The sequence below is a fragment of the Macaca fascicularis genome, chromosome 7, assembly GCF_037993035.2.
Source record: "Macaca fascicularis isolate 582-1 chromosome 7, T2T-MFA8v1.1".
Classification (NCBI taxonomy): domain Eukaryota; kingdom Metazoa; phylum Chordata; class Mammalia; order Primates; family Cercopithecidae; genus Macaca; species Macaca fascicularis.
Genome location: NC_088381.1, coordinates 161,972,135 through 161,987,630, shown reverse-complemented (window position 1 = coordinate 161,987,630; position 15,496 = coordinate 161,972,135). Strand labels below are relative to the sequence as shown.

The 15,496-nt window shown below is 50.4% G+C and overlaps 1 protein-coding gene across 3 annotated transcripts in view; it reads left to right on the top strand.

The window, feature by feature from the left end:
- ASB2 (ankyrin repeat and SOCS box containing 2) overlaps window positions 1-15,496 on the top strand; it is a 43,074-nt gene that overhangs the window by 2,534 nt on the left and 25,044 nt on the right. The window contains exon 2 of one of the 3 annotated variants that reach the window (XM_045396914.2): window positions 9,993-10,216. The exons of 1 other annotated variant lie outside the window; for it this stretch is intronic. In XM_045396914.2, the coding sequence (XP_045252849.2) occupies window positions 10,011-10,216 (206 nt within the window). In that variant the 5' untranslated portion in view covers window positions 9,993-10,010. Of the gene's footprint in view, window positions 1-9,937; window positions 10,217-15,496 lie in introns of all 3 variants that reach the window. One more of the 3 variants, XM_005562083.4, reaches the window with a different exon arrangement.

The following is a 15,496-nucleotide window of genomic DNA, read 5'->3' as shown; positions in this document are numbered from 1 at the left end:
TTCCCGCTCTGCTGCCTGGAGTTAGAGCTTCCAGAAGCCCCATGTGTTGTGCCACTAAGGAACCAAGGTGAGGGTTCACCGTCTTTGGGTGCCCAAGGGACAGAACAGGGCTAGGTGGGCTGCACTAGGACTGGGGTGCTGGGGAGGCTCAGAGGTGGACTGACCAGCCCCATCCACCCCTGTCACCCCCACCTCCAGTCACTGGCACAGATGACAGAGCCTGGCATTTGTAGAGCCCAGGCAGAATATGGGTCAGGGACCTGGAGTCCTGTGTCCTGAGCTGTGAGTGTCTGAGCCACACAGATGCGGGGAGGGGCCAGCCTCTGGCAGGGCCAGGAGGCAGCAGAAGGGCCCTTCACTCAGGAGGTAGAGAAGAAGGTGACCCGTGAGCCTAGAGACTCAATAGCTCAGGGACCCAAAGAAGTAAACTGGAAGCTTGGCCTTTGTGGGTGCTTTTCTTAGCTGGTGGTGTTGGCACTGCCGCAGGTAGTGGGCATCTGGGCCTGTGCAGAATGGATGCTCATCATTGTAACAGGGCACTTTCCACATAAAAATGGGAGGTTTCTCCTGAATTTTTCCTTCTTCCCTCTCTTCCTCTCACCGTCATTCTTGCTTTCTTTATGTAGTGGCATCGTCAATGTACATCAATAAGTAAATAAACTACCAAGACTTTTCATTAGGGTCTTAGATTATTCGGGAGAGATTCACCCAGATTTGGGTCAGCAAGAGGCACTCCATTTGAGATGGAGCCTCAGTCTCCTCCTCTATACAATGGGCACAGAGTGTCTGCTGGCGTGGGAGCAGAGCCAGCTTTGGACAGGTTCAAATCCCTGGTTGTCACCTCCTACGGGGTGATGTAGGGGCAGTCAAACCCCCACTCCGTACAGAGGGGAGAAGAGCCTTGTTTTGTGGAATTAGCTGGGCCTGCAGCCCTGAACGCACCTCTTGAGTTCCCTCCAGCGGCCCCAGCCCAGCCTTGGAAGCCACAAGGCCCTGACTCAAGAGCCGGGAGCTTGAAATCAGCATCAAAAGGTCTGAGATGACAGAGCCAGTCGTGGTGGTGGCCAGGGGTAAACTGGAAGCTTGGCCTTTGTGGGTGCTTTCCTTAGCTGATGGTGTGGGTCCAAGCAAAGGCTCAAAGTCCTAGCAGCTGTGAGGCCCTAGACACCAGGCACCAGGGCAGCCGGAGGCTTGAGAGCACTGCCCCCACAGCCAAAGGCCCACCCTGGCTATGACTTGGCCACTCATGGGGGTCAAGGGCAAGGTGGCTGGGATTCCATTCCCCCTTCCTTACCAAGGTCAGACCATGTCTTAGCCAGAGCAGAGAGGAAACCTCCACAGGGATGAGGTTTAGGGTCACAGAGGAACTGACTCCTTGCCATGGCCCTTAATATTGTGTCAGAGGGCCTGATGAAGACGGGGCAGGCTGGCGTGGTCTCAACCTCTGTACCACATACATTCCAGGCCTTAGTCTCCTCCTCTGCACCGTGGGAAGACCATTCTTCTCCCTGGTACTGAAAAAGTAAAACGAGGCAACCTGTGAAAGTGGCTTGGATGGAAGCAGGACAAGGACCCACAGGCACCAGCTCAAGTTTTATTGATTAGGTTTTAAAACAACAGGACCCGGGAAGGGGAGAGAACAATGTCCTACACCCCCGAGGCCCCCAGCTGGAAGCATTTCCTTAGGTTTCCTAGGACCACTCTGGGTCCTGGGGGCAAAGGCAGATCAGAGAGATCAGTTTCGGCAGAAGGAGAGAGCATTGCAAGGAAGGAGGTCGAGTGCCCTGGGTGCCAAGTAACAGCCCGGTTAATTCCCAGCTCCTCATGTGTCCCCAGGCTAGCCCAAGCAGCCAAGTTTTAGGATTGCCTCAGCTAAGGGTCATGTGATACTTGGGAGACCCTGAAGCTTTTGGAGTACATTTATAGAGAGTGTGTATATTATATGTATTTTATTATATAATATATGATTATATTAATCATATATGATTATATATTAATAATTACATATAATTATATATAAATTATATCACATATAATATATAATATATGATTATATTAAATATATATTATATGATTATATATCAATATTATATATATTTATATATTATTAATATTATATGTAATTATATGTTATATATTAATATAATTCTATATTATATTAATATATAATAAATTATTATGTGTATATTATAATATATATAATACATGTAGCGTGTATATAGTCTTTTTGAATATGAATACACACACACACACACACACACACACACACACACACACACAGTCTTCAGTTTGATTCTGGACTTCACTCAAATCTTGAAAAACATCCAGAGGTTGCTATTCGTTGTGTGGGATGAAAATTTGTTGTAAAATCAGATGTAGCCTCTAGTCTCTTCCTTGTCACTTTCTCCCTCAGCGTGCCTCAGTTTCCTCGTCTATAGAATAGGAACAAGAATACCCTTATCATAGATTTATTATGTGGTTCAAACTAAAAACAAAGCTGAGAGAGAAATTCACTGCAAGGGAAGGTGTTGTGGTTCCGATTCTCCCCATACCTGCTGCAGTTGGATGTAGTGACCTGAGGTTGACACGTGGATCTGAACTGCAGGCTTTGCATAAGAGCCAAACCTAATAGGTACAAGTGAACCCTAACCAAAATACTCACGCAGCACTTGCTCTGTGCCCAGCACTGTTAAATGAATTAAGTGCTCACGAAATGGCCACTCTTGTCATTTGTTGGCAGTCACCTCGTGCAGAAATTCAAGCTTCCAAAGTCGCAGCAGATGATGTGAGCAGAGAGGGCAGGGGGACAGGAGGGTTCCTGGAGAGTGGGGAATTTGAAAGGAGTGGCAGAATCCATCCACCACCCAGGCTGGCTTCGGGGCAGGGTGTGGAGCTCCCCTTCCTCCCCAAGCTCCAGCCCCATGATTGACCCTTGGGGCCACTCAGCAGGCTCTGCGCACAGCCTGGGGAGCTGACAGTCACAGCGGCAGCTTTTGACCACAGCTGTCACGTGAAGGCTGGGCTCGGGACTCATTTTCACTTTCACTCTCAGTCTTGTTAAATGGAAGAGAGCTTGTGGGAATCCCAATCCCTTGGATGGAGCCTCCTAGAGAACCGCCAGCTGGGCACGAGTTTCAGGTAGCATCCTCCCAGCAGGAAAGGTTTAGGCTGTCTCACTCACTTTCTGGGGTCATGGCAGAGAATCGCAGCCTCTTGGGACCTGTGGAATAACACGAGCAGATTTTTAGGGGCCACCGGCTGTGTGCCTGCCAGGTGCTCCACATTTATCCTCATCACCTCAATTCTCCTGACAACACCTCCACAGACCGGATGCCATTATTATCTTCCTTTTATAGATGAGTAAAGTGAGGCACCGAGTAACCTGCTCCCCATCACACGGCCAGGAGGTGGCAGAGCTAGGGCTGAGTATAGACAGTGGGGCACTGGGGCCGTGCCACTGTCTACCACTGTGCAGTAAACTTCTCCATGACAGCTGTGCTTCCAAGGGTTTGAAACACTGTCATGATCCTATGGTTCATTCACCTGTCTGTCCAGCATTTATTCAATACCTATTGTGTACCTGGCTTTGGGTTAGTTCCTGGGGTTACAACATGAGTGCAACATAGTCCTGCTCCTCAGAAGTTTCTGGACTTTCTAGAGAGACAGGCCCATAGCAGGCAGTCCAAGCAGTAGAATGCGAAGGGGGCCCTTGGAGGCAGCAGAGGACTCTCAGCCATCAGGGAGGCTTCCTGGTAGAGGAGATGCTCGAGGTGTTTCTGGAAGGGCACCTTCAGGGCAGGGTAGGCTGATGAGTAGTTCCATCCACAAACACAGCCAAGGATGCCAAGTGGCTTGTGCAGCCTCACACGCCTGACCCACGCCCCTGGCATGACCCAAGCCTCTGGTGGAGCTTGGTGTGGTGGAGGATGGCTGCCAGCCTCCTTCTTGGCCCCACCCTCCCAGCTGTGCCTCCTCTAGCCCCAGTTTTCTGCTAAGACATCTGGAGAGTGACCACCTTCCACCCCAGCCCCTCAAACAACCGCATAGACCCACCCCATCCACTGCCAGTTCCTGGCAGACCCTGGCTGCCTGCAAACCTGGGTTGGTGGAGAGGGGAAGGTACTAGGAAGAAAAGGACCACTTTTCAAATGTGATTTTGATCCTCACTATAGCCCTGCCAGGGTCCGTGCCTCTTTTCCCATTTCACAGATGTGGAGACTAAGGCCCAACTTAGAAGAGCACCGGCTCTGAATGAAGCAGGCACCGCTCTGAGTGGATTTACCCAAGTAATTTATGTGGATTAACCTAAGTAACCCTGTCACAGCCACTTTACAGTTGTCACCTGGGGAAAGGTGGGGCTCCTCAAGATCCAATGTTTGGGATGCTGCAAAGAGGGCAGAAGAGGCACTCTTGAAGGCCCTGGGGGGCCAGGCCTCCCCTGCTCCGCACAGGCCTTGGACTAGCCCCTCCCTCTGCAGGCCCCTGGCCTGGCTGGGCAGGGCCCATTAGACTCCTGCTTTCCTTGGGAAAGGGCTATTTTTGATTCCAGTCGGCCTCCCAGAGTGTCCCTTGAGGCTGCTGGCCTCCCTCCAAGACTTAGGCCCAGAAGGCCGCCCAACCCCCAGGCAGAGGCCTCAGAAATCAAGCTGGGCAGCATCTTCATGACAAGGGGAAACTGAGGTCCAAAGAGGGGCAAGGCATCACCCGAATCATTGCCCTCTCCCAAGAAATAGGTGCTCTGACTATGTCCATTTTACAGATGGAGAAACTACTATTCCGGGGGCTCTCCCGGCTAACAACCAGCAAAGCTGGGGTGTGAACTGAGTCAAGCTGGCTCCACCCACTGCTTCATAACCTCCCCCTCACGCTAGGGCTGAGCAGCACCACCTGTCCCCCAGCAGATGCTGCCATAGCATCCCTGACAGTTGTCACCAGCCTACGATTGCATCAGTTCAGGGACGGGGAGTTTACTGTCCTGAAGCAGCCCGTGCATTGCACACTTACTAACAGTCAGACCCATTGCACACTTAGAGCCAGACCCACAGCTGAGCCTGCACACATGTGAGCCCTTTTGACTCTACCACCAACCCCATAATAACACTTGCTAATATCTCCACTTTATGCATGAGGCAACTAAAGATGGGTAACTTACCCAAGAACCCTTGAAGGCTGGGGACCTCCGTGGGAAAAGCAAGAGATATATGTGGGTCCACAGTGGGGTGGGAAATTTGCCTCCTCAAAGGCAGAGGCCCTCTCTCTCAAGTAAACTCCATAACAGCTGTGCTTCCAAGGGTTTGAGCACTGTTGTGGTCCTGTCATTCATTCACCTGTCCATCTAGCATTTATTAAATATCTATTGTGTTCCCAGCCTTGAGTTAGGTCCTGGGGTTACAAGTGTGACATAGTCCTGCTCCTCAGAAGTTTCTGGAGTTTCTAGGGAGACAGGCCCATAGCAGGTAGTCCAAGGAGTAGACCTTCTCAAGGTCCTGTCAAGGTTAAGCCCTTCTCCTCCTTCTGCATGTACCTTCCATGCAGCAGGCAAAGAGGCTGGTGTGGTGCCCAGGGCACAGATATAGGCCAGGGGGTGCTGGGCAGCTGGGAGGATAGCTGGCTGCAGCTGGATGAGGGCGGGTCTGCTCCAAACCCATGTGTGTACCAGTTGCTTGGGTCAGTGTTCCTAGAATTGCCAGAAGGAGCATTGGATTTGAGGTTGGAAGATCAGGCTTTGAATCCCAGCTTTCTAACTGTCTGTCCTCCTATAAACCCCTCACCTCCCCCTCTAAACTTTACCTGCCTCATCTGTAAAATGGGACAAATAATGTAGGAACATCAAGGTCCTTTTGGAAGGAGAGGGGCTGTAGAGGAATTAATTCAGTGAAAAAGCTTCCTACTTTCCAGGACTGTGTGAGGGTAATGACATGGATAATTGGCCAATGTAAAGTCTCTGAGTGGTGTCAACCCATGGGAGAGGCTTGGGAAGGGCCTGGTGAGTCTGGAATGAGCTGCGAGATTGGTGATTCTGGGTGACCATTACCTGGCTGCCTTCGCCTCCAGGAAGCCACGTGGTCAGGGCAGGGCCTTCCCTGATGTGGTCAGGGAAGGGCCACTGCAGCCGCGTGCTGTCTATGAGTCTCTGGCCCACACCAGGCTGCAGGGCCAGCAGCTGCCTGGAGATGATGAGGGGTCCTCATTAAAAAATCATGTTACCCCTTACAAGCCGCCTACACATCTTAGCTCACATATGCTTCTATAGCATAGCGAAGAAGCTTGTCTCGTTTGCATTTTTATTGATAAAGGAACTGAGGCCCAGAAAAGGGGAAGTGACTTGCCTCAGGTCATACAGCTAGTAAGTTGCAGAACTGAAAGTAGACGTAGGGATCCTGACCTCCAGATTCGAGATCCCTCCACTCTCCCCAGTTTTCTGTTCCCCCTTGGCCAATGCTAAGGTGTTTTCATCGACATGGCCATAGGGGATCCCCAGGGACAGAGAGTTTAAGGTTTAACAGCACAGAGCCAAACCAAACATCTCACTGAGTTGCCGACTCTTCAGAACCGAAAAATCTGCGGAAACCTTCCAGCGCCAAATCCTCCTTTTGCAATGAGAAAACTGAGGCCCAGAGTGGGACAGGGACTTAGCCGAGGTCACAAAGCACTTTGGCATTAGCATGGCAATTATAGCTCAGCCTATGACTCTTAGTGCAGTGCTCTTCCCCCTTGTGCCCTGGCTTTGAGCAGACACCTTTAGATGGTGGCACCAGGATGCCAGGCCAGGTCCTGGGTACCAGCACTTCCTGCTAGTTTAGCACCATGTGCACTGAGCCCCTCCCTTGCACCAGGCGGTGGGGTATGTCAAGCCAAACCAGCTCTAGAGAAGAGGAGTGTGTCATACCTCATTGGGCAAAGCCCATTCCCCACCCCTCTGAAGGCAGACCTAGGCCAACTCAGACCTGGCAGGGACCCCAGCCACACAGATGCAGTGAAGGGGTGGGAAGACAGACCTGGGTCAGCTGGAGATGGGGCTCCACCCAGCTGCACAGGTACCTCCTGCCAGTACCAGAGTGCCAGAGGACAGGCTCTACTGTACCCTGCCATTTAACAGATGGAAAAAATGAGGACTCAAGAGAGGAAGAGAGGTGCTCACGGCTGACTTGGGACAGAAACCCAAGTCCCTCAGTTCCCTGTCCTGGGATCCTTTGACAATAAGTAAAACTGCTGCTGCTATAAATAACAGTATTCCAAGTATCAGGCATAAAATGATTATGAGGTCATGACCCTTTCCCTCCCTTAGTGTGGACCACAGAGTGGCCACCTGACATATTAATCTCATTGAGCAGTGTGGTTCTCAACCCTGGCCACACACTAATATCACCAGAGAAGCCTCTAGCATTGCAGTGCCTGGGTCCCAGCCCTGAGGCTTTGAGTTCATTGATACAGGGCTGAACCAGGGCCTTGATATGTTTTCAAGACTCTCAGCCAGGCCTGAGAGCCATCTGTTAAGACGATTTTAACTGTCTATAAGAGAAAACCCAACTGACATTGGCTAAACCACAAGGATCTTCAGTACCTAACAAGGAGGCTAGGGTGGGCAGAACCAGCATTGGTTCAGCAGTTCTGCAAAGTAATGAGGGATCCAGAAAAACTATTACTCATTATGCCAAACTCATTGTATCAACCTGTCATTCACTGTCCCCCTCATGGTCACGAGATGGCTGCTGCCACTCCAGGCATCAAGTCCTCCAAGCACAAAGCAGAGGTTGGGGCAAGGAGTCATTTTGTTCACTACTCTCTCTTTTATTAGAAAGGAAAGTCTTCTGTAGCAGCACCCCAGCAGACTTTCTGTTATAACTCTTTGGATAAAACTAGGCTATATTCCCACCCCTGGACTAATCACTGGCTGAGGCGGTGAGATTGTCCCACCTGGCTTGAAGCAGTCATAACTCATCCATGGGACAGGGCACCCTGTTGCCTAGACAAAGTCAGGTTCTGCTATCAGGGAAGATGGGGGAAATGGCCGTTGGGGAGGACCATCTGCAGGATCTGCCACACCCTATGAAAATGGAGCTGTTTGGCCAGCCATGCAGTGAACTTTGACCTCCTCACATAAGGTGCTGGCCTTGGAAAGAGGATGCAGGGTCAGGTCCACCCATGAACTACTGACCACAGCTCAGGAGAAGTTCCTCTTCCCAGAAGGATCTGGGTAGGCTTCCCAGAAGAGGGCACTTTCCCTGGGCCTTGAAGAAGGAGAAGGCTCCTCTGAGGACGCTGGGCTCAGGTGCCCAGGTGGGTTCTCTCTGGGGCTGAGGCTGAGGGGCAGCAAGCTCCAGTGGGAAGCTCTTCTCTTGGTGATGGCAGAGGAGCAAGAGCAAACCCCAGCGCACACACTTGTCGTGTGTCTCCTTGACGCGTGTCCATCAGCACTCATAGGCCAGGGCAAATCATGCAGACTTGAGGTCCATATCAGTAGGGAAGGGTGGGGAAAGATCTGCCTTTAGGGAAAGGGAGTGAATATTTGCTGAACAAATCAAAGTAATGCACTGGTATTCAGGGTATTTTGTAGAGGGCCATGTGATTCAACGTTCAGCCAGGACCAAGAACCGTTGACCCACACAGTGTGAGTCAGCCAGCCAGAACAAAAATCAAGCTTAGTTGATTCCACTTCATTTTCTTAGAGCAGTTGGCACCCGACTGGAGTCCATTACTCTTTGAGGCATTTTTAAGAAAAGAGTCACTGGAATTAACATGGAACATTATTTTAATGACTGATTTTAACTAGATCGTGTGATTTCAAGTAATGGGTCTGTGTCTGATTCATCTCTGGTATTCTCAGGCTGGCCACAGTGAAAAGAAATGGAGAAATGCCAGGATCTATGCTCTTGGTAACTGGTATGCAATCCTGTGTAAGCTCCATGAGGGCAAAGATTTTTGTCTGTTGGAATCATCGTTGTATCCTCAGTGCTTAGAAGAGTGCCTGACACAGAGTGGGTGCTCGATGAGTGACCTTTTAGTTAATGTATGCATAAATACATGGATAAATAGGTTATCTGGAATGGAAAAATAAACAATGGATGAGTGGATGATTGGCTAGATGAATGTATGGTGGGTGGATGTGATGATGCATGAATAAATGGATGGCTGGGTGGATAGACAGGATAATGGCGGGATGGGAGGACAGTTGGATGGATGGTTGGATGGATAGAAAGATGAATGGATGGATGAATGATGAGTAGTGATGATGAGAGAATGACAGATAAATGGTCAGATGAGTAGAGAGATGGACGGATAGGAGGATAGATGGAGGGCAGTTGAATGGGCGGTTGGACAGTTGAATATATGGATAGAGGGGTGGATGGATGGGAAGGTAGATAATATATAGGTCGGTGGGTAGATGGATGTGTGGGAGGATGAATAAATGGATGGATGGTGAGATGGGCTGGTGGGTAAATGAAGAGATGAGTGGATGGATGGATATATAGATGGATAAGTGGTTGGGTGGGTCATGTGACCAAATGAATGAATTTTTTTTTTTTTTTTTTGAGATGGAGTCTCGCTCTGTCCCCAGGCTGGAGTGCAGTGGCCGGATCTCAGCTCACTGCAAGCTCCGCCTCCCGGGTTTACGCCATTCTCCTGCCTCAGCCTCCCGAGTAGCTGGGACTACAGGCGCCCGCCACCTCGCCCGGCTAGTTTTTTTGTATTTTTTAGTAGAGACGGGGTTTCACCGTGTTCGCCAGGATGGTCTTGATCTCCTGACCTCATGATCCGCCTGTCTCAGCCTCCCAAAGTGCTGGGATTACAGGCTTGAGCCATCCCGCCCGGCCCCAAATGAATGAATTTTAAAATGAATGTGTTATTGTCAGTGAAATGCACACCCTTCCCTGTGGGTAAACATAGCTATCCTGCAAAACTGTTCATGACCAGGATGGTTTTGGTTTCCTCACAGGGTTTTCTGATTTGCTGTTCCCTCCTCCCCACTGGGTGTCTGTTCTGGAGGCCAGGGTGAGAGGTGGAGGAGGATGGCCACGCAGATCAGCACTCGGGGCAGCCAGTGTACCATTGGGCAGGAGGAGTACAGCCTGTACAGCAGCCTGAGCGAGGAGGAACTGGTGCAGATGGCCATCGAGCAGAGCCTAGCAGACAAGACAAGGGGTCCAACCACTGCTGAAGCCACCGTGTCTGCATGTGCCAACCGCCAACCTGCCCATTTCTACCCATGGACCAGGTGAGCAAGGCGAGGCTGATGAGGGGAGTGGGGCCATCCAGGACATCCACAGACTGCAGATCCCAAATGCTGTTAATCCAAAACAAAGGTATCCTGGTCTCTAGGTTGCCTTTTGCACCTTTCTGATTTACATTTGTTATCTGAACTTACTGAGCTCTGGCTGTGCCAGGTACTGCAGTGGGTGCTATACACACTCTGCCTCCTTTCATCCGCTTAGGAACCCTCTCAGCGGGCTCTGGGTTATAGACCCGTTTAGAAGAGGAAACTGAAGCTCAGGGCTGAAAAACAGGCCCAAGATCACACAGCCAGTAGATAATGCTGCAGAGATCGGAGCTGCCTGGCTCCCTATCTTGCAGCGCAGCCTCCCTCGAAAAACATGTCTGGTGAGCAAGGGATGTCTGCCCACAGGGCCATCCTGTCTCCTTCTTCCGGCTCCCCCTTCTCAGCACCACCTCATCCTCTCAGTCACAGGACTTTCTAAAGCAGTGCCATCCAAATATGACACCAGCCACAACTGCAATGCACGGATGCAATTTTAAAGGTTCCAATAGTCACAGTTAAAAAGTAAAGAGAAACAGGTGAAATTAATTTTCATTGGTATTTCACATCTGAAATATCACCATTTCCACCAATATATTTGTATTTCCATCAATATAAAATTATGAATGAGATTGTTACCATTTCTTTTTGACCAACAAGTCTTTGAAATCCAGTGTGTATTTTACACTCACAGCGCATCTTGATTCAGACCCACCACATTTCAAGCCCTCCCCAGCCACATATGGCCAGTGACTACCTTATTAGACGGTGCAGATCTAGAAGACACCTTCTTTGTAGGAGGTGGGAGCTAGAGAGATGATGAAGCAGAGTGGTAACTGATCTTAAACTGCATTTGGAAAAGACCTATATAAGCCATAAAATTGCTTTTGCTCCCCACCACCCCCAGCCAAGGTCAAGTGTGTTTGGGCATGAATGGCAGGGCATGGGAATTGCTGTGACAATTGTGTTGATGGGCCACAAATCTCATTGTGTACAGCAGCCAGCTAGCTCCCTGCGTGACCTCAGGCAAGTCACTTAACCTCTCAAAACCTCAGCTTCCTTCTCAAATAACAACAACAATAAACAGACTTTTTCCGATGCACAGTCACAGTTGACAGGGGATGAAGGTGGGTGATGGTGCATCTCAGCCCTGTCCCCGAAGGGACTTTGCCCTTACCAAGGCTGGACCATCTCTGTCAGGCTGGCTGGGCGGAGGCCCAGAGCTGAGGAGCCCCTTTTAAAAGGGAAGGCGGGCAGCTGGAATGAGTACGAAGACTCCAGGTTACTAAGCTCCCCCAAGGGCGTTCCATTCTGAAACCCAATCTGAAAAACAGAAACCTGAAGCCAAGGACTGGGTTCATCTTGGCTCGTGCTCAAAGTGGCCGTGGTTCCTGTTCTGGCTGGTTCAGCCAAAGACAGACCACAAGTTCCTCTTTCTCAGGAGGGGGTCAGATAAAGATAGGGCATCCTCCCTCTGAAGACGGCCTGCTGCAAGAAGCCAGCACGTCCCCCCAGGTGTCTGCAGCCTTCTCCCCAGCATAGGATCCCCCTCAGGAGTCCCAGGGATGCTTGGAAACATTAGAACAAAGTGCACCCTCGGCCTCCAGACCCTGACTCTGCCTTCATCCGGTGGGTAAGGAAATGGAGGCCCACACTGGGCCATGAACATTTATTTAACTTCCTGCGGAAAAAGCTCTCCTGGAGAACTGAGACCATTTCTCCCAGGTCAAGCAGCCCTCATCTGAGGTCCAGCCCCACAAGCAATATAGCAGAGGAGGGTCAACCTGCATTTTCTTACTCTACGAGTGACCTGAAACCTCCTAGGTTCGGTTCTGCACCTTCGCTTCTGGAAGGAGGCTGGGCTTGGGTCCTGCTGGGAAGAAAAAGCCCTTAGATAGAATGTTTAATGCAATTCTCCTCCCCCCAAATGCACATTGAGCACCTCCCATGTGCCTGCCACACATTCATTCAGTTAATGTTTACAAAAGCCACCCAAAGTGGATGCTTTTGTGTTCATTTTACAGACGACAAAACACGCCCACAGCAGGGCCGGGCATGGAACCAAAATCTGTCCCGCTCTGAAGTTCAGACACTTCGCCAGGCTCTGCTGATGCTGTGAAGGCCTCTGTTTCCTTCCCCTACCCCATCTTGAGGTGAGGTTTTGACCTCATTACGTCCGTCTCCTACTCACAGAGGCCCAGGGTCCCCAAATTCACCCAGCACACACGCACGTGTGCTGTCACACCCAGACACGCATTACAGTGAGTGCAGGACCCGAGACAGTCCTTGTTCACTTTTATCTGTCCAAATAAATCCACAGCAAGTTTAGCAACAGGATGTCACCCTTGTCCCCAGGCAATCCACATGGCAGCTTCTTCTCATCTTTGGGTCTGAGATTAAGCATCACCTCAGCCAGTCCTGCCCTGACCACTGTCCCAGGCCAACTGGTTTTTCACCTCTTACTTGCTCTCATGGTTGTTTCCTTGTGGCCTTGACCTTGACTTACAATTCTTATTTATTTGTCTGCTTCTGCCATTAACCTATGTTTCCAGTGAAGTGCTGTGTCTGACCTGTGGCAGGCACCACATGGCTATCTGTGAACGAGTGAATGGGTGAGTAAAGGAATAGATGAAAAGGCAGCAGAGTGGAAAGAGAAGTAGGTCTAGAGATTCAAATTCTTCCTCTATCACTGGCTGTGCAACCTTAGGTGAGTTGCTAGCCCTATCTGAGCCCCAATGGCCTCATCTCTACAATAGCAACAGCGAAAATGTGCTGTGCTCCCCTTGCAGTATTCCTGCGAAAAGCAAATACGATGAGGCGGGTGTTGGAGCTTCCCACATCTTGCAGCTGGTATGGACCTCCCTGGCCCTGTCGGAGTGCTCCAGCACCAACCTCATGACGGCCTCTGCTTCACAGACAAGCTTCTCGGGTCTTCCTGGGACGCCCTCCTGAGAGTGTTCCCAACTAGACTGTGACCTCCTTGGGGACAGAGAGCTGAGCTGATATTGTTTATTTATTTGTTTATTTTTTAATCTCCAGAGCCCAGCTTAGAGCCTGGATCATTGTAGCTACCTAATAAACGGTTTTAAAAAAATAAATACCTTTGAAACCAATAAAATGCTCTGGCAATGTAATTGGTCATTATTATATTGTGACCAAAATGGAGTCCACTGAGTCTTTGGGATCTTAGAAATGAAAGTCAGATCAGTACCCCGGAGAAAACAGAATTCTGTTGAAAACCATTTCCCAATTTGCTTCTGTCCCACCTCAATGTAAGGGACAGAATGTGATGAGAATCAAATGAGGATCATTTGCCAAGCTTTGGTCCCCTGAGGGAGCCCAAAGAGACAGACCTAGCTTCCTGTTCCACGGAGAAGTGCGGTCCTCGAACCCATGAGGTGCAGAGCCCCAGGTTTCCATGAATGGACCAGTCAGAATGAGTCCAGGAAGCTGGGTCTTCATAATCTTTAAACTTCTGCATTTTATTTAAGATACATTTCTGAGAAGACAAATGAGGAAAACATGAAGCAGGAACTGGCTGAGGCTGATGTGTGCACAGCTTCAAACAATTCAAATCAAGCCACCCACACTTACTGTGCACTTATGATATGCCAAGTTGTGAATCAGGGCTGGGCCCTGCTCTTCCTAAGATCACAGTCTAATGAGGGTGAAGGCCCAGAACTACCTGATGACACAGCAGGGAGAGCACAGCTTGCTGAGTTACAAAGGGACACTACAAAAGGTCAATTCACTTAGTCAAGGAAGTAGGCTTTGCAGGATGAATAGGAGTTCGTCAAGCAGACTAGAGGAAGCAGGCCTCTTTGAGCCTCAGTTCCCTCATTTGCAAAGGAAGCCAATTACATCTCCTTCACCAAGTGACTGGGGAATTAAATGAGATGCTTGGCGCAATGTGCCTGTTATAACAAGTGCTCAATGAATCGCAGCTATGGATAGGAAGGCAGAGTCACAGCAGCTTGGAATTCATGTTCTCCTCCACATGTGATTCTTCTCTGGTCAGCCCAGAAAGGATGGACTGGCTGGTGGGTGAGGGAGAAATAGAAACCTCATGGATGGGAGGCCGATTCCAGAGACCGTGCAGGAACCAGGGTGGGGGTTAGTTACATGCTATGAGCTCTTCTCTCTACCTAAGAGGGCAGGGGACTGGCTCTCCAGGAGTATGAGATCTTGGTCCACAAACACACAATACCAAGATTGCCATATGGGGTTTTAATCCTTCAAAGACTTTTGTTTGTTTTGTTTTATTTACTTAAATGTATCAAGTGCCTGTGTGCTACTACTCTTGACATCTGGGCTTGATGTGGGTTGCCGTGAGGCTCTGGTGAGAGAACAGAGGGCCTGGCACAGTGGCAGGCATGGGGTGGACTCTCATGGCACAGTGGCGGGCGTGGGGTGGACTCATGGCACAGTGGCGGGCGTGGGGTGGAATCTCGATTTTGTTAGCTTCCTCCTCTATTAAGGTGCTTACTTGCCCCTGCATTCAGCCAGGCCCAGCCCAATCGCTGCCTCCCTGGGGCTGACCTGGGCTTCTTACTAACTCAGACAGAGCAGCCATCCGTTGACTCACCGAGCAACTAGGAGCACTGTCCTCCCAGTCCATTCTCTGCTCTCACTGAGCCTGACTGTGCCTGAATTCATGATAAGCTGGACTCCAGGGTCAGGTGATGGTGACACACTCTCCCCAGAACCTGCCCAGTGACACGCAAAGGACAGAGGCCCTACCTGGGGCTCTTCCAGGGCATGACCTGTACCCACATCCTGCCGAGGCCAGGCTCCTCTCGCCTCTGATGACTCAGCCCAGGAGTTTTGCTCTGTTGGTAATTCCCCTGCTTGGGGCCCGAGGCGAAATGGGGCCTCCAGCCTTGATTGGCAAGCGCACGAAACCCAGCCAGGGGCCCTGGCTCCCCAACCAGCCCTGAGACTCACGGCTCAGTAACTCTGAGCAGTCGCCTTGCCCAGTCACCAGCTCCAAAGCCAGTGGACGCACCCCAATCTCAGTGCTCCCAGAATGAGCCCTTCTGCCTTGATCTCACCCTGTCCTCCGTGACTCTATGGCTGTGTGTGGCCTTGTCTCCCTCCCTGCTGGCTTCCAAACATCCTCAGGATCCACAGAAAGATACATCTTAATGAGCTGCATCGCTACACAGAGCTGGGCTCTGGGACCGAGCCAGAGCTGGGAAATCTTTGTTGAAGGCAACTCAGTTTGTCTGTTTCCTCATCTGC